Source organism: Amblyraja radiata, chromosome 3 (genome assembly GCF_010909765.2).
Source record: "Amblyraja radiata isolate CabotCenter1 chromosome 3, sAmbRad1.1.pri, whole genome shotgun sequence".
Taxonomy (NCBI): Eukaryota; Metazoa; Chordata; class Chondrichthyes; order Rajiformes; family Rajidae; genus Amblyraja; species Amblyraja radiata.
Genome location: NC_045958.1, coordinates 3,352,354 through 3,371,180, shown reverse-complemented (window position 1 = coordinate 3,371,180; position 18,827 = coordinate 3,352,354). Strand labels below are relative to the sequence as shown.

The 18,827-nt window shown below is 44.1% G+C and overlaps 1 protein-coding gene across 3 annotated transcripts in view; it reads left to right on the top strand.

The window, feature by feature from the left end:
* Window positions 1-1,190: 1,190 nt before the first annotated feature.
* Window positions 1,191-18,827, top strand: part of edil3 (EGF like repeats and discoidin domains 3) — a 317,094-nt gene continuing 299,457 nt past the window's right edge. For all 3 annotated transcript variants that reach the window (XM_033017237.1, XM_033017236.1, XM_033017235.1), the window contains exon 1: window positions 1,191-1,749. In XM_033017237.1, coding sequence (XP_032873128.1) covers window positions 1,677-1,749 — 73 coding nt within the window. In that variant the 5' untranslated portion in view covers window positions 1,191-1,676. The remainder of the gene's footprint in view (window positions 1,750-18,827) is intronic.

Here is an 18,827-nt window from a genome sequence, read left to right as displayed (position 1 = left end):
GATGTGGCCCTTGTGGCTAAAGGGATGGAGAGAAGGCAGGTACAGGATACTGAGTTGGATGATCAGCCATGATCATATTGAATGGCGGTGCAGGCTCGATGGGCCGAATGGCCTACTCCTACACCTATTTTCTATGTTTCTATGTCTTTGTTTTAGAGAAAGGAAACTGCCCTTCCCCCAACCTTTATTACCTTTAATTCCTAAGAGCAATTCAGTAGCCTGCCAGCAGCCTTAACACCCATTCCAAGTGGGGAACCAAACAGGGGAAACAGTGAAACTACAATCACTTCTTACAGAAGCATTCACACCTCGCTATTTGATTTATGCTCTGTACGCTGTCAAAGTGAATCATTTTAGTGCATTGATTTATAAACCCCAGGATATCAAATGCATGCTAAATCTTTGTAAATTTCTATGTGAGCTAGTGTATTTATTTGGGTTTCACCCCCGTGCTGGCTTGAGCCGGCTGCATCTGTAACATGTTTGCAGTCCGAACAATCCTTAAACAATGTACCATTGCCACCTGTTGTGGAAGTGTGATAAACGACTGCCACCAGAAAGAATATTTTAATAAACAAACCACCACATTTTAAAGAGTTTTAAAATCTAGCGTATTACATGGATGGGCAAATGGCAATTGGCGACAGATTATTATAGTTTTCAACTTCACTGTGGAGAAATTGGCAGAAGACAATTAATTACTGTTGGTAATCCCTAAATAACACATTTGGCGATGGTGCTTGGGTTATTAAGAGCTATTCCGGCACAAATAACTGAGCGCTCCAGTGAAAGAATATTGCTTATGTAATCACCCCGTGCGATGTCATTCGTTCCAGATTTGTTTATTTCCATTTTACCTTAAACTTTGCATTTATCTATCTCGTCTGTGAAATGAGCTAAAACACAGTTCCTTTCCCTTTAAAGTCCATCTTAAAGCAAGTTAGGCGCCAGGGGAGCAAGATGCCAAGAGCAGCATTTTACAGGAGATACTGCCTGACCTCTGTGCAGCTTCGGTATTATTTAAAGCTCCTCTAGTATCTTTGATTTAAAGGCAGGTTGGAATCATTGCCTTTGCAACATTAAATGGGAAATGTTACCAAGCAGGTTTGAATGCAGAATGGGAATTAAAATGAGGAGGGGTGGTGGGGAGAGGTTTAAATGTTTGAATGCAGAGGGTGGAGGGAGGGAGGAGTGTGTGTGAAGTAGGTGAGTAGGGGGCTGGCTAGCTGGCTGGCTGTTGTTGGGCGGGTGGAACACGTGTAAGCGGCGGCGCTGTGTCTCTATCAGTGGCAGTGGATCAGGATCAGTATCAGCCAGCGCTATCTCGGGCTGCACTGCTGCTCCGTGCTTGTGGTGTGACAACGGGCATCCGGCGTCTGTCTCAGTGTGTGTGTGTGTGAGAGAGAGGGAGAGAGAGTGGAAAAGAAGGCTTTGTCCTGCCCTGTCGATTTCAAGACTGGGAACTGGGGCTGTGGCTGGAACTGGGGCTGTGGCTGTGGCTGCATCCAAGCCAAACCTCCCCACTGTGTGTGTGTGTGTGTGTGTGACCTGACCAGTCTGCAAACAACGCGGCGATCTGGAGCAAAGGCAAAGGGGGGTCTGGTCTGGTCTGGTCTAATTGCAACTCCCTGCTTGACGGAGCTCCTGAGCAAGAGGTACACAAGAGGACGGTCAGCATGAGGACACTCCACTTCTCCTCCACTTTCATCCTCTCCTTCAGCCTGGGCATCATCCTCCGCCTCGCCAAAGGTGAGTCCCGGGAGTTTAGTTGCTGCAGCGCTCGGTTGTGTTTAAAGGGACTCGCTGTATTCTCCGCCCGCCCGTCTCTGTGTGTGTGTGTGTGTGTGTGTGTGTGTGTGTGTGTGTGTGTCTGCGTGTGTGTGTGTGTGTGTGTCTGTGTCTGTGTGTGTGTGTTGCTGTCACTGAAGAAGGGACAACATTTTCACACCCGCAAATGTTTTCCATTCCAGTGTCAGCACTTTTTCTGTAATATTCCCGCTGCTCCAAAACAGCCTCCCTGGGCCACCCCTTACTGAGATCATTTTAAGTTTTTATTTTAGGACAAAAAAAAAAGATGAAAAGGGAAAGAGAGGGCCCTTGAACGATTCTTGTGTGCGTCCTTCTGACATTTAAACCTGCGAGCTGGCATTTGTCCTGCCCTTTAGGACGTGGCTTATCCCCCCAGATAGACACACACATGCGGGAGATTGTCCCTTGTCCACCAGATAACAGGGTTTGCAGTCTCTGTTACAGTATCTGCGGTGAGTTTTAGCTGTTGTGGATGAACAATTAGGAGATCTCACCCCCCCCCCCCCCCTCTCCCTCTGCCCCTCCCCAACCCAACCCTACCCTCCCCAACCCAACCCAACCCAACCCCTTTGGAAGAGGCGCATCTGTGGGATGCAGGGAGCCAGAGAGTGGGGGGGGGGGGGGGGGGCTGGGAGAAACATCAGGCAAAGAGGTTCTTTCAATGTGAACCTGACCCCAAACGTCACCCATTCCTTCTCTCCAGAGATGCTGCCTGTCCCGTCCCGTTGAGTTTCTCCAGCTTTCTGTGTCTATATCTTCTCTTTCATTGCTCATTTGTCTTTATAGAACTCGCTTTGTACTCGCTAGAATTTAGAAGATTGAGGGGGGATCTTATAGAAACTTACAAAATTCTTAAGGGGTTGGACAGGCTAGTTGCAGGAAGATTGTTCCCGATGTTGGGGAAGTCCAGGACAAGGGGTCACAGTTTAAGGATAAGGGGGAAATCTTTTAGGACCGAGATGAGAAAAACATTTTTCACACAGAGAGTGGTGAATCTGTGGAATTCACTGCCACTGAAGGTAGTTGAGGCCACAGTTAATTGGCTATATTTAAGAGGGAGTTAGATGTGGCCCTTGTGGCTAAAGGGATCAGGGGGTATGGAGAGAAGTCTACTGAGTTGGATGATCAGCCATGATCATATTGAATGGCAGTGCAGGCTCGAAGGGCCGAATGGCCTACTCCTGCACCTATTGTCTATGTTTCTATGTGTCATCCCTTGCTTTGGAAATAGTTTTGCAGCGTGGAATTAGGAGTGGGATAGCGCTGGCAGGTTAGAGAGAGGACGCGTTGTATTTGCTTGCTCGGATGAAGGTGTTGTTGTGGATGGCTCAGAGCAAAGAGCTCCTCTAGTATCTTTGGTTCCGAGTGTAGGGAACAGCGGCTGATCGGGACGTTTGCAATCTCCATGTGCTCTTGCTCTCTCTCTCTCCCTCTCCCTCTCCCTGTCCTATTGATCGGAGGCAGAGACACAATGGGTTTTTGTCTTAAATTGTGCTTGCAAGCAAATTCCCAAGCAAAAAAATGCTAAATGCAGTTCAATTTCCAAATAATCGCCGGTCAGCAAACTTACTAAATTGTATCGAAAGACGCTCCCAGGGTCAATCATTCACGCGTTTCCTTTTGTTCTGTAATGAATTCTGGTGGCCGCTTTAAACAAATCACAGATTGCATCGAGTGTATGTGTGTGTGTGTGTGTGTTTGCTTGTAATTTCCCCAGGTCTGGTCCAGAATTGCAAACAATGGATTTTAATCTATATATATTATTGTATATATAATGATGGGTTAAATGCAGTTGCGAGGAGGCTGTGGGTGTTTTTCTTTGCTCCATCTGTATGGGACTAGGCTGTGAGAAATGCTCACTGCGTCAAGTGGAGCAGCGATGGTGTGTGTGTGTAGCTGTTCCCCGCTCACACTGTACACCGCGCTGTAAACCGCTACACACCGGGACTGCACAAACAGCGCTGTGCATTCAGCAGGAGACTCAGAGAGACAGCAGAAAGGGTACATCAGTAACGGAACCCATTCCCTATCCGGCTCCCTATATGCCATCTCCATCACGGTGCATTTTGATTGTTATTTTGTGTTTTGCTCCATGGTTCTTTTTATATATTGCAACACAAATTAAAACCACCACAAAGCGCCAGTGAGAAGAACCGCTTCCATCGTTGCTTGTGGTTTCTTTCTGCCCTTGTTCAACTTATCTCGCTGAGAGTAAAAAGCTAAATATAAACACACACAGCACATCGTCTTGGCATGTTGAGGGTGTTCGATGTCGGAGTTATCTCGAAAGTATTATTTATTTCAGCAATATAGAAGTGAGATTTGCTCACAGCTTCACGCAATGAGCACTGAGCGAACTCGCAAGGGACGCGATTTTCTGATCTCATTGAACATATGTCCTGCTGCTGCTATTTTTTTTTAAATTTCTTAGCGTCCTGTAACAGAAGCGAGTTGTGGGGGTAAAATACTAATGACTACTATGGATCGTCAACATTTCAGTGCTAAAACTGAATCCACATCTCTGTCATCAAACTGAATATTTTATCACCTTGTGAATTATTAATCACAATGCTGCCTTAAAATCTATGCTACTGCTGTATGTATGCATGTGCTCTGGCACAGCAGCCGTGTGTGTTTATAGAAGTGAATTTTAGCTAGGCTTCGCCTGAAATCAACTTTGTATTCCTCCTTGTAAGAGGGAAAAAACACCCCGTTTACCACACGCAATAAAAGGTTAAAGAAGTGTAAACATTGCTTCTCACTTAAGGATTATGTATAATTGTTTATTGAGCAATTTAAAATTATGTTAAATGCAAGGCTTAAATTTGTCAACTCGGGCTTTTTTTATTGCAGACGTTCATTAATAGAGGCAGGAATTTTTCCCCCTGTAATTTAAGATTTTCAGGTATATCAAAGCCTTGGAGAGTTAATGTAATGTAAGGGTGTAGCTGTTATACAGAGCAGGTGGTTCATGTCTGCTTTAATGTTATTCTCCCAACCTTTGCTTTGCACCTTTTATGACTACAAGACATATCTTTGATTGTTCCTCTTTGCATCATCATTATACTTTTATTACTAAAAGTGTGGTAGTCATTTTTCATCCCTCTCTGCTCCTGTTGATTTCTTATTTACACCTGTGTTGCATCTGTCCAAAGCCTCTTATCTGAAGAAAAGGTACTTTATTCAAGTTATTAAATTCATTTCAAATAAATCTGCCTGAAATGGCTCTGTGACTGGCCAGTATTACACCATGCAAACCGACATGTAGGTGTAGATGTCGGCTGTGGCTCGGCTGCTGGATTTCTCATCTTTGAGTCAGAAGGTGTTGTGTTTGACTCCCACGATAGAAGCTTGAACGCTGAACATCTAACCAGACTCTCCAATGCAATGCTGAGAGAGTACTCGGAAGATAGACACAAAATGCTGGAGTAACTCTGCGGCACAGGCAGCATCTCTGGAGAGAAGGAATGGGTGACGTTTCGGGTCGAGACCCTTCTTCAGACTAATCAGGGGAAAGGGGTACGAGATGTGAACAGTGGTTTAGAGGGATATGGAACAAATGAATGGAAAATATGCAAGCAGGTAACAATGATAAAGGAAACAGCTTATTGTTAGCTGTTAGGTGAGAGAGTCTTGGAGTGTCACCCATGAAATTATATATTAAACTAAGGTGGTGGCTGCTCTGTCGGATACATATTGTAGATCAGATTGCAAAGGAAAAAGGGGAGATAGATAACCTGGCCATTTATTTTTACCCCACAATCAACATCAAAGGGCAAAACGAAAATCCATTCATTTCCACTTTGTTGTTTGCAAACCTTGCAAAGGTGACTGCATTTCAAAAGCACTTGGAAGCATTGTTAATATAAATCCAATTGCTTCCTTTTTTAATAAGCAAAATTATTGAAATCCTCCTAGACAGTACACAAGGCTATTCCGTTACATGGGAGAGCAAGGAACAGCAGATGGTGGAAGTTTGAGCTGAGAAACTCAACGGGTCGGGCAGAATCTCTGGAGAACTTCGATAGATGACGATTCGGGTCAGAACAAGGGTCCCGTTCCTATCCATGTCCTCCAGAGATGTTGCCTGACCCACTGAGTTAATCCAGCACTTACTATTTTTTTTCACATTTCTCAATTACATTTGAAATTAAGCTAATTTACAGCCGTTTTTAAAATTAGCTTCTGCAATATAAGTCAATAATATTTTTATAGATTGATGTGTATATATATGTAACCGAAGATAGATACAAAAAGCTGGAGTAACTCAGCGGGACAGGCAGCATCTCTGGAGGGAAGGAATGGGTGACGTTTCGGGTCAACACCTTTCTTCAGGCAGATATATGTATCTTGTCCAATTGAAAGAAAATAGCCCACCTGATTAAAATATTAAGTGGTCATTCCAGCAATGGCAATATATTATAATAAAAACCTGGTCATCGCAGTTAACAGTTGCAACCATGCACTTAGTTCAATAAACTGTGTAAGCATGTGGTTGTGATTTCAAACACGATTTTTCGACATTGTCACTTGTAGAATACAAGTTTATTCATTGGGTTGACTCATTCTTGGATTACTGGGGAAAAGTGCAGAATAGAAGTAAAAACATAGAAACATAGAAAATAGGTGCAGGAGTAGGCTATTCGGCCCTTCGAGCCTGCACCGCCATTCAATATGATCATGGCTGATCATCCAACTCAGTATCCTGTATCTGCCTTCTCTCCATACCCCCTGATCCCTTTAGCCACAAGTGCCACGTCTAACTCCCTCTTAAATATAGCCAATGAACTGGCCTCAACTACATTCTGTGACAGAGAATTCCACAGATTCACCACTCTCTGCGTGAAAAATGTTTTTCTCATCTCGGTTCTAAAGGATTTCCCCTCTATCCTTAAGCTGTGACCCCTTGTCCTGGACTTCCCCAACATCGGGAACAATCTTCCTGCATCTAGCCTGTCCAATCCCTTAAGAATTTTGTAAGTTTCTTTAAGATCCCCCCTCAATCTCCTAAATTCTAGCGAGTACAAGCCGAGTCTATCCAGTCTTTCTTCATATGAAAGTCCTGACATCCCAGGAATCAGTCTGGTGAACCTTCTCTGTACTCCCTCTATGGCAATAATGTCCTTCCTCAGATTTGGAGACCAAAACTGTACGCAATACTCCAGGTGTGGTCGCACCAAGACCCTGTACAACTCCAGCAGAACCTCCCTGCTCCTATACTCAACCTATTGGATTGCACATTGTAGTAGGCAGATTAATAGGCTAAGACATATGAGTTATTTGACAAACTTGTGACAAGGAAGCTATTTTATGTTGGAGGACAAAACCGAGAGAGACTTTACAAAACAAACTAATTTGGAGCAACATCTTTCAGGATTTGCATCAAAAATCCTTGTTTATGACCACCTATAAGTCTGTGTCTTTGTTGTTCTTAGAGTTTTCTCAGTAATCTCACTATGGAGGAATATGTATCAGTTAAAGGGGGATAGAGGAAGGTTTGTAATCAGCAGGCAGGCTTTCTTGACGTCTGATTTTGAGCCTTGAAATTTCCTGGCACCAAGACCCTGCCGAACTGTATATCACTCGGCCCAGCCATCTGGTGTGCCTATGCGGCAAGTGGGAGAAGGCTGACGGGGAAGGAGATGGAAGAGTCTGGGATGCCGACTGTTGCACATAATACCAGGAGTAAAACAAAGTCAAGTTTCCGTTCAGCTATTTTTCTGGGACATTTCCCGACTTGGCCACCAGCATGCTGATGTTGTGGGGGAGCAGTGGACAGGGTTTACTGGGCTGAATTCAAGTCGTGTCCTGATAGAAGCCTGAGTTATTGCCAAAGGGTCTGCGCACTGTGCTAGGGCCAGATGGTTAGGTGTGGCAGGATTACAACCCTTTAAGGTCCCTAGTGAACATGTTGTGTTATTTACTGCAGTTTAGCAGCTGCTGCAATTAGTTAGTAGTCTACACACAGCCTTAACATCCATCCTATCTTGCAACTGGCTATCTGGTATTATGACCATAACATTTGAGTGCACATACATCTTTTTTAAAGTTTGTTCTTGAATGTTTCGATTACTTTGTGTTTAATGGTTGGTGCCCAAATGTCCCCATCAATTTTGATGTGGATACTGCCGCACATTTGTTAAGCTTTCAATGGAGTAAAACTAGAATTATATTCCAGAGCCTCTATTAGGCAGAAACATCAATACAAGGCGCTAGTTGCAACTTAATTACAGTGGTGCTCAAGTACCCTTCAAGTTGTTACTCATCCATAAGTGCCTGTTTAGATTCGTTGACTCAGTTACACCTCTATCAGAAGGCTGTAGATTCAAGCTCTCATGCTGGACCTGTTCTCATTACCTAGCTGACACAGTGCTATGTTGATGGCAGACGGCTTCTGAACAACCCTTGCCGCTTGCTCTGGTGAGCAATAAAAGAGCCACGGCTCCCAAAATCGGGACGCTGCCTCTACCTTAACCTCGACGATTGCACAGAGAAGGTTAAATGCTGTAATTACAAGTCAGACAGTCAGTTTATTATTAGTAGTGTAGAAGCTTTTAGAAGCATTAAATTGTGGAGAAAATTAACTCTTACTTGGGAATTATTTATAAAATAAATTTTGGTAAGAGCAAATGTTATAAATTGACCAATTTGACTGAAGTTTTTGGATGAGATAATAGAAAGGTCCAGCACGAACAAACATCACCTATTCCTTTTCCACTAAAGATGCTGCCTCACCCGTTGAGTTACTCCAGCTTTTTGTGTCTATCTCCAGCACAGACAATGTTGTGTGTACGAAATTTAAAATAAAGTTTGATTAAGTGCCAAAATTGAAGCATTAGCAAACATGAATACAGAAAACATCAAGTGCAACCAAATTATGTTTCCAATGTGGCCCCTAATGTGGCACGATGACCCGAGGCACTTCACAGACATGTTACTTGAGGGAACTTGTCACTGGACCTCATACAGAGCATTTGTGACAGTTACCGAAGGAGGGGAGTAAAGCCAATAGTTTCATGACGACAGATGGCACAATGGGCTAAGTGTTCGGCTGGCAACCGGAAGGTAGCTGGTTCGAATCCCGCTTGGAGTGCATACTGTCGTTGTGTCCTTGGGCAATACACTTCACCCACCTTTGCCTGTGTGTGTCCTTGGGCAAGACACTTCACCCATCTTTGCCTGTGTGTGTGAATGTAATTATGTGAAGCACTTTGGGGTCAATGCAAGTTGACTAAAAATGTGCTATATAAATAAAGAAATTTAATTTAATTTAATGTATGAAGTTCCAGTGCATACAACTTATAATGGTTAAAGGCATGACCACAATAATGGAGTGTCTATTTCTCTGGATGAGAGTGGCATTTGAAAAGGAGGGGCTTGGTAATCTTGGGAGTGCCCTGGTTCTGAGGTAGATTACAGATGTTGAGAGGAAGAAAGCCATGGTCCGAATATGGATGCATATTCCATTATTGCCTTCAATATGAAATTGGATAAATATGGGGAAGGAAGGGGGAATACCATGAATAGGATTACTTTAGAAAGAGCCATATCAGACACAGTTGGTCGAATATCTTCACAATAGGGATTCGCTGTTCAATGATTCTATGAAGTTCAATTTTTTTTTTGCCAATATTATTCCCCCAACACAAAGGTTAAAAACAGATTATTTAATCTGAAACTCATTTGCTCTTTGTGTGCAAACTGACTGCCTTGTCTGCATACTGTACGTAACAATGATAGACACAAATAGCTGGAGTAACTCAGCGGGTCAGACAGCATCTCTGGAGAAAAGTAATAGGTGACATTTTGGGTCAAGACCCTTCTTCAGACTGAGAGTCGGAGGATAGGGAGTCTAAAGCTATGGGAGTCTAAAGATATGGAAGTGTAAGGTGTGAAAATGACAGATCAAAGCAGACAATGGTGAAGGAAATGTAGAATGGTTCATTGTTACTGAGGGGAAGCTGACAACGAGGCATTCAATCAGTAAATTAATCAGAAGGACATTGAAACTAGTTGGAGAAATAGGGTGGGGGAGGGATGGAAAGCATGGGTTCCTGGAAGTTAGAGAAATCAATATTCATACTAGAAACATAGAAAATAGGTGCAGGAGGAGGCCCTTCGGCCCTTCGAGCCAGCACTGCCATTCATTGTGATCATGGCTGATCGTCCCCTATCAATAACCCGTGCCTGCCTTCTCCCCATATCCCTTGACTCCACTAGCCCCTAGAGCTCTAACTAACTCTCTCTTAAATCCATCCAGTGATTTGGCCACCACTGCCCTCTGTGGCAGGGAATTCCATAAATTCACAACTCTCTGGGTGAAAAAGGTTTTTCTCACCTCAGTCTTAAATGACCTCCTCTTTATTCTAAGTGTGGCTCCTGGTTCTGGACTCGCCCAACATTGGGAACATTTTTCCTGCATCTAGCTTGACCAGTCCTTTTATAATGTTATATGTTTCTATAAGATGCCCCCTCATCCTTCTAAACTCCAGTGAATACAAGCCTAGTCTTTTCAACCTTTCCTCATATGACAGTCCCGCCATCCCAGGGATCAATCTCGTGAACCTACGCTGCACTGCCTCAATCACAAGGATGTCCTTCCTCAAATTAGGAGACCAAAACTGTACACAATACTCCAGAAGTGGTCTCACCAGAGCCCTATACAACTGCAGGGTTGTACGTTGCCCAAACAAAATATGAGGTGCCCTTCCTCCAATTTACGTTGGGCCTCACTCTGACACTGGAGGAGGCCCAGGACAGAACGGTCAGTGTGGGAATGGGAGGGAGAATTAAAGTGTTTAGCAACTGGGAAATCAGTTAGGCCTAGGCGGACTGGGCGAAGGTGTTCAACAAAACGATTGCTGAGCCTGCATTTGGTCTCGTCGATATAGAGGAGACCACACCTGGAACAGCGGATCCAGTAGATGAGGTGCAAGTGGACCTGTGCCTCACCTGAAAGGGCTGTCAGGGTCCCTGGACAGAGTCGAGAGGGGAGGTATAGGGACAGGTGATGCATTTCCTGCAGTTGCATGGGGAAAGTACCTGGGGAAGGGGTGGTTTGGGTGGGAAGAGATGAATTAACCAGGGAGTTGTGGAGAAAACTGTCTCAGCGGAACTGGGTGGATATGGGAAGATATAGGATCCTGTTGGAAGTGGCGAAAATGTTGGAGGATTGTGCTGTATGTGACAGCTGAAGGGGGAGAAAAGTGAGGAATATGGTCAACAGCCTAAAGGGCCTGTCCCACTTTCATGACCTAATTCACGACCTCTGCCGAGTTTGCCCTTGACTCGTACTCGCAGCATGGTCGTCACGAGGTTGTAGGAGGTCATAGATAGGTTGTAGCAGGCTGTGATGCTAGTCGTAGGTACTCGTGGCATCAAGTAGGTCGGGGCGTTTTTCTAGCCTGATGAAAAATGTCCACGAGTAAAGTAGGTCGTGAATTAGATCGTGAATGTGGGACAGGCTCTTAACAACGAAAGTTCTCAAAAGTAATCCATCGCTTATACAGCTCTTGGATATTTTAACATTTTGTTAATAAACAGGTGAATGTCTATCTTGCATATAAACATGCAAATTCATGCAGGAGTTGGTCACCAGGCTGATCGAACCCACTCCTTTTCCATAAGTTTACGACTGATCAAACTGTAACATCAACTGCACTGTCCCATATGCCCAGGCTAACCCCTCATCCCCTTGTTCATGAAAAATATATCTACCAACCTCTGCTTTTGAAAACAAATCAAATATTCTGCTTTCACTACCCCTCGAAGAAAGTTTAAAAGACTATTGAACGTCGGAGAGAAAAAATACAAATAAATGGGCCACATCATATTTTTAAACATGACCCTTAGTTCTAGATTTTCCCACAAGAGACTATTTTCTCATCATATCCGATCTGTCAAGACCCTTTAGAATTTTATATGCAGAAATAAACTTGCCTTTCACTCTTCTGAACTTTGGCAGATGCATACAATGTCTGTTCAATCATTCCACGTAAGATATCTCAGCTAGTAAACCTTATTTGAACTGCTTGCAATGCATTTACATCCTTACTTCTACAATCTAGTTTTGTACAGTAAAAAAAGTTATCAGTTTTAAGAGAGCTCAATATTTAGCGGCAGAAATGCTGTTGACTTACTGCTTCAAACCGCTGAGCTTAGATTTTAGTTGCCACATAATGTGTGTCATAAGAAATCAATATCTGACAAATGTTCATCTTTTTTCTGAACTGCACAGTCTACCATCTATCTATATATTACTAAAATTCTCATCTTGTTTGTGATTCTGTGTGTGTGCGTGATCGTACACGGTACCGCTACAATTTTTGGACCTCTTTAATCACAATTGTCTTGTGGTGTGTATTTCTCAAGCTTCGTTCAGATTGATGTCATATTTTACAAGTTATTCACATTTTTAACTTTACAAAATCCCACTTTGAGAAAAACAATCCATCTGTCTGGCAGTTAGCAGCTATGACATCACAATGGGATTGTAACCCTGCCCGCTACAATGTTGCAATCCCAGGACACTGAGTCCTGCCAGCCCTAGCAACTGCATTGCATTTTTTTAAAGTTTAAAATGAGGGAGGGTGAATAAGGGGAAATGAACCGCCCCTGCACAGTTGGGGGCTATGGGTGAGTGGTGGAATATTGCGTTGGGGGAACGGTTTGTGTTGGGAAACCGGGCCGCCCGTGGGGACTATGGATGAGTGGTGAAATATTACGTTGGGTGAACGATTGTGTTGGGGGACCAGGTCTCCTGTGTGACAGGGACCCAACGGGTCCCACTTGGTCTAGTAATCTTTTAAAAGTCAATCACATAGCTGACAATTATGAACTGATGGAAAGGTTACAATCAATGATTTTTCCTGTAACGATGTGACCCGTAACATAACTTGCACCGTCTATCTCTGTTCTTACAGTCTGAGGGAGTCTGGCACTCCCTCGGTTTAACAATTCTAGTTCTTGTGTTTAATATTTATTTGGCTTTTCCCCATCCAAACTCTGTAACTAGGGTGGTGAATCTGTGGAATTCATTGCCACGGAAGGCTGTGGAGGCCAAGTCAATGAATATGCTTGAGTAGACTTGATAGGCCAAATTCTGTTCCTATACCTTATGAACCTATGAATTCCCAGTAGCCTTATAAATGCTTCAGCCAAATAAAATGTGTTCTGATTATTCTGATATCCTTCATTTTAATTAATCTGCTATGTGTGACCATGGCTTTGGACAGCATGACTCAAAGCAGATACAGATCTCCCCTAAGCACTTGTATCATTTATTTCTCCTTCCTCCAAGAATATTCGTTTTAAGATAGTCTTTGATTAAAGTGCCAGCAGAACTCGTTATGTAGCTTAGTTTTGAATTTAAAAAATAATCTGTGCGGCCATTTAATAACTTTTACTGCACAAAACCTAATAATGCAGAGAGAGCAGCTGTCCTTTCATCTTTCCTCACCGCCCCAAATACAGCAATAAATATCACGTGCAAAGCAGCAGAATTGTGGTATAGAGTGCAAAACAATAAAACAGTAAGGACATTGTATGATAAATATATCAATGAGTAGGCGGCACGGTGGCACACGGGTAGATTTGCTGCCTTACAGCTTGAGAGAGCTTGGATTAATTCTGACCACGGATGCTATCTGTATGGAACTTGTTTGTTCTCCCTGTGACCACGTGGGTTTTATCCGGGTACTCCAGTTTCCTCCCACACTGCAAAGGCATACAGGTTTGTAGTTTAATTGGCTTTGGTAAAATTGTAAATCATTCCCAGTGTGCCACTAGGACAGTGAATGTTAGTGTACGGGGCGATCGCTGGTCGGCGCAGACTCGGTGGGCCGAAGGGCCTGTTTCTGAGCTGTATCTCTGAAGTCTAAAAATCTGAAGAGTGCAAAACAGGAAAATAGTGCAAGATTGTAGTTCAATCTGAAGTAGTGCAAAAACATATTAAAGTACAATGAAGGAATAACCAAATGAAATAGAGTTAAGAATAAGAGTTTAAGACATCGCCTCAGCGAAAGGTGTGTGAACAAAGTACAGAAGTCTGCAAGCATTGGGCAAGAAGCTCTTTAGCGTGGACAATTATCAAGAAAGCTCATCAGTGTCTCTACTTCCTGAGAAGATTACAGAGAATCAGTTTGTCAAGGAGGACACTTTCTAACTTCTACAGGTACACAGTAGAGAGCATGCTGACCGGTTGCATCGTGGCTTGGTTCGGCAACTTGAGCGCCCTGGAGAGGAAGAGACTGCAAAAAGTAGTAAACACTGCCCAGCCCAACATCGGCTCTGACCTTCCTTCCATCGAGGGAATTTATCGCAGTCGCTGCCTCAAAAAGGCTGGCAGCATCATCAAAGACCCACACCATCCTGGCCACACACTCATCTCCCTGCTACCTTCAGGCAGAAGGTACAGGAGCCAGTATCTGCAGCTTCAGGCAGCCTAAAGCAGAACCGTTGCTTTACATTCTATTGCACATTTGGAGAAGTTTGAGAGAATCCATGCCGACATGCTGAAGGGAGTAAATACCCTGATGTACTTTCTTCATTGCCACGTCAATGTGAAGGGACCAGAATAGGTTGCTGGTGATATGGATGCAAGGATCTTGAAGCTGTAGTACGTCCCTTCAGCAGCCCCATTGATGAGGACAGGGTTTTGTCCAACCCCTCGCTTTCTCCGGTCAACAACCGGAGATGCACAGACGCTTGCCCAGAGATGCGGAATTGAGGATAACTTTTTCACACAAAGGGTGGTGGGAACAATCTGCCAGAGGGGGTAGTTGATGCTGGGACTATCCCAACGTTTAAGAAACAGTTAGACAGGTACATGGATGGGACGGGTTTGGATGGGTATGGACCAAACACAGACAGGTGGGACTAGTGTCGCTGGGACATGTTGGTCGGTGTGGGCAAGTTGGGCTGAAGGGCCTGTTTCACTCTATGCCTCTATAACTCTTTCATCTTGTGTACATTGAGGCTTCGGTGGGCGGCGTGACTCACGTCGCAGCGGCCTCTGCAGTCCGTCTGTCTTTTTATTATTTTTTGTCTCGTTTGAATGTAGTTTTTTTTTGTGTATGTGTGCGGGTATGTGTGTGGGGGGCGGGGGGTGGGGGAAACTTATAAAATCTATCCCCTGCACGGAGAACCCGACCTTTTCTCTGTCGGGTCTCCGTTGTTGTCGGGGCCTAGCACCGTGGAGCAGCCTCCAGCAGGAACGACCTGGGGCTCCAGTCACGGGGCCTGCGGGACAATTACCATCGCCCGCCGGGGGCTTTGACTCTGACATCGGGAGGGGAATGGGGAGTGCAGGGGAGAGATAAGTCTTTGCCTTCCATCACAGCGAGGAGGAGATGCGCTGTGATGGATGTTTGTGTAAATTGTGTTGTGTCTTGGTTCTTTCTTGTGTGTATGACTGCAGAAACAACATTTCGTTTGAACCTCAATGGGGTTCAAATGACAAATAAATTGTATTGTATTGTATTGTCCTGACAACTTGACACAACGTTCTTGAACTCTTACCTGTATTTCATCTCATCATTGTTGACAATCCAGCCAACAACAGCAGTATCATCAGCAAACTTTAAGATTGAGTTGGCGTTGTACTTGGCTACACAGTTAAGGTCATACAGGGAGTAGAGTAAGGGGCTGAGCACACAACCTTGAGGGGCACCAGTGTTGTGGGCCAGGTGAAGGAAATGTTATGACCAATTGGAACCAACTGAGGTCTGTCGGTCAAGGTGTCCGTTGGCAAATGGAGGCACCAAATCCAAGAAATTTAGGGATGAATTTTTTTCAGTATAAAAGTGTTGAAGTCTGAAACTGTAGTTACTGAATTGCAGCCTGATAAGGATGTTCTTGTTGTCAAGGCGATCCAGAGCTAAATGTAGCAAGTTGCAGTGGGTCCAGATTGTCCAGAAGACGTGTCGGTGTGGGTCATGACCAATGTTGCAAAGCACTCATTATGGCCGTTGTGAGAGATACTGGGAGGTGGTCAAAGAATGAATGAATGCTTTATTGTTACATGTGACAAGTCACAGTGAAATGTGTTGCTTGCATACACCACATACGGCAATGACAAAGTTACAAAGTATACACAGTCTCTGCATCAGGTCCCCCTTCGTTCTCCCAAACCCCCCCCCCCCCCCCAACGGCAATCCCCCCCACACCGGGTCCTCCTCTCTTCCTTCCCTCGGCAGCGGCGTCCTTACTTCCATGTGGTCCGTCCTCATCTGTCAGTCAGCGCCCTCATCGACCGCCACACCGACCTCCCCATTAACGCTGTCAAAGTCAAATGTATTGGTCACATGCACCCGAAGGTGCAGTGATATGAATTTGCCAGCAGCGATACACCTTAAAAAAAAGAACACACAATACACAATAGAATTTAACACAAACATCCACCGCAGCATTCTTCACTGTGGTGGAAGGCAACGAAGTTCAGGCAGTCCTCCTCCTTTGTTCATCCGTGGTCGGGGCCACGAACCCTCCCTAGTCGCCGCTACGGACGGCCGGATGCACAGGCCCTCTCGTCGGGATGATCCAAACTCCGACATCAAGATGGTCAAACACTCCGCGGCTTGTCGTGTCCTCTCCGAACAGGCAGATGGGTTCAATGGAGGTGAGAGGTAGAAGATGTCGGTGAAGACTGTGGTCAGCTGATTGCCACACGGTTTCAATAGCTTGCCTTTTTCGTTTTCATCCCACTTCCAGCTTCACTTCCAAATCATCGTTCTCCTGCGCCTCCAGAAACAGCGCATTTATCTTCCGATTAGGCAGTTTGTAGTTTGCTGAACAGCATTAATTTCAGATCATAGCAACTGTTCCCATTTTTGTCAGATAGCCTGCGTTAGTATTGATTCTCTTGTTACCACTTCCAGCTCTTCCAGATCAATCTTTAACTTTTACTTGTCTCATTATCAGCCCTTTTCTGCCTTGAATCATCGTGCTTTTTATCCTCTAATTACTCCTTCCACCCTGTCAAATATCTCTGTGTATTCTTTTTTTCCCTCCACTCCACCTCAGTATTTATTGGAAATAGTTGCTACCCTCACACTAGTTGACAGATCACCAATTGCACCAGTTCACCAGTTATAGGAGTAGAATAAGGCCATTCGGCCCATCGAGTCTACTCCGCCATTCAATCATGGTTGATTTCTGCTTCCTAATCCCATTTTCCTGCCTTCTCCCCATAATCCTTGACACCCGTTCTAATCAAGAATGTGTCTATAACTCTGCCTAAAAAATATCCACTGGAGTAAGAGGAATAGTAACTCTTTCCCTTTCTCCACAGATGCAGTCTGTTATGCTGGGTATTGCCAACATTTCCCATTAAGGTTTCAGATTCACAGCATGTAATGTATATGTTGGCTTTTAAAGGGCATATTTCAAATAGTATATTAAATATTTTCCACATCTTTTCCCTGTTTTGTACTTCTCCTTGATATCAATCAAAATGATGGTTTCTTTAAATTTTACATCGGATGGAAGAGGGATAACAAACATATGTATTCATATTTAAGCAACTAAATAAATCATTAATTGGTGTGTTACACAAGCAACTGCAGATGCTGGAATCTTGAGCAAAACACAAAGTGCTGCAGTAACTCATCAGGTCAAACAGCATTGAAACATAGAAACATAGAAAATAGGTGCAGGAGTAGGCCATTCGAGCCTGCAACGCCATTCAATATGATCATCCAACTCAGTATCCCGTACCTGCCTTCTCTCCATACCACCTGATCCCTTTAGCCAGAAGGGCCACATCTAACTCCCTCTTAAATATAGCCAACAAACTGGCCTCAACTACCTTCTGTGGCAGAGAATTCCACAGATTCACCACTCTCTGTGGGACATTTTTATTTCTCATCTCGGTCCTAAAAGATTTCCCCCTTATCCTTAAACTGTGACTCCTTGTTCTGGACTTCCCCAACATCGGGAACAATCTTCCTGCATCTAGCCTGTCCATCTGTGGAGGGAGTGTTGCAGGTCGGGACTCTTCTTCAGACTGATAGGCAAAGGTTTGGGTCAGGCCTTGACCATTAATCATCAGTTAGTTGAGTTCTGTGTTGTTAAATTTGGTATTAAAAAGTGAGGTTTAGTGTCTAAAACTTGCAGATGCTTAAGAACTGGGGCTGTTTCCAAATCTGAGGAAGGACATTATTGCCATAGAGGGAGTGCAGAGTGCAGAGAAGGTTCACCAGACTGATTCCTGGGATGTCAGGACTGTCTTATGAAGAAAGACTGGATAGACTTGGTTTATACTCTCTAGAATTTAGGAGATTGAGAGGGGATCTTATAGAAACTTACAAAATTCTTAAGGAATTGGACAGGCTAGATGCAGGAAGATTGTTCCCGATGTTGGAGAAGTCCAGGACAAGGGTCACAGCTTAAGGATAAGGGGGAAATCCTTTAGAACCGAGATGAGAAAAACATTTTTCATGCAGAGAGTGGTGAATCTCTGGAACTCCCTGCCACAGAGGGTAGTCGAGGCCAGTTCATTGGCTATATTTAAGAGGGAGTTAGATGTGGCCCTTGTGGCTAAGGGGATCAGAGGGTATGGAGAGAAGGCAGGTACGGGATACTGAGGGATGATCAGCCATGATCATATTGAATGGCGGTGCAGGCTCGAAGGGCCGAATGGCCTACTCCTGCACCTAATTTCTATGTTTCTAAATCAGCATGATCTTATTATTCTAATGGGTGTACCACATTCATTAGTGAGACGATGTTAACAAGATTATGATGTTAATGACCACAAATCTTGAGGGAGTGCACAAAAATGTGCCATTAATTAAAGAGAATCAAATTAATGAAAGATCATTACAACAGATTGGAATGCATTTTTTCTGATGTCTTGGAATTCTGCAAAGCTAACGGAGCCGTCCGGATATTGTGAAGGAGGTGGAAGTGGGGGAAATGCTTGTGTTACAAAATGCCATTGGTGTGCTGCAGAAAGCTCCAGCAAGAATGAACCAGCATTGCTAAATCAATAATAGTTCATGTGGCTGTCATTATATTTC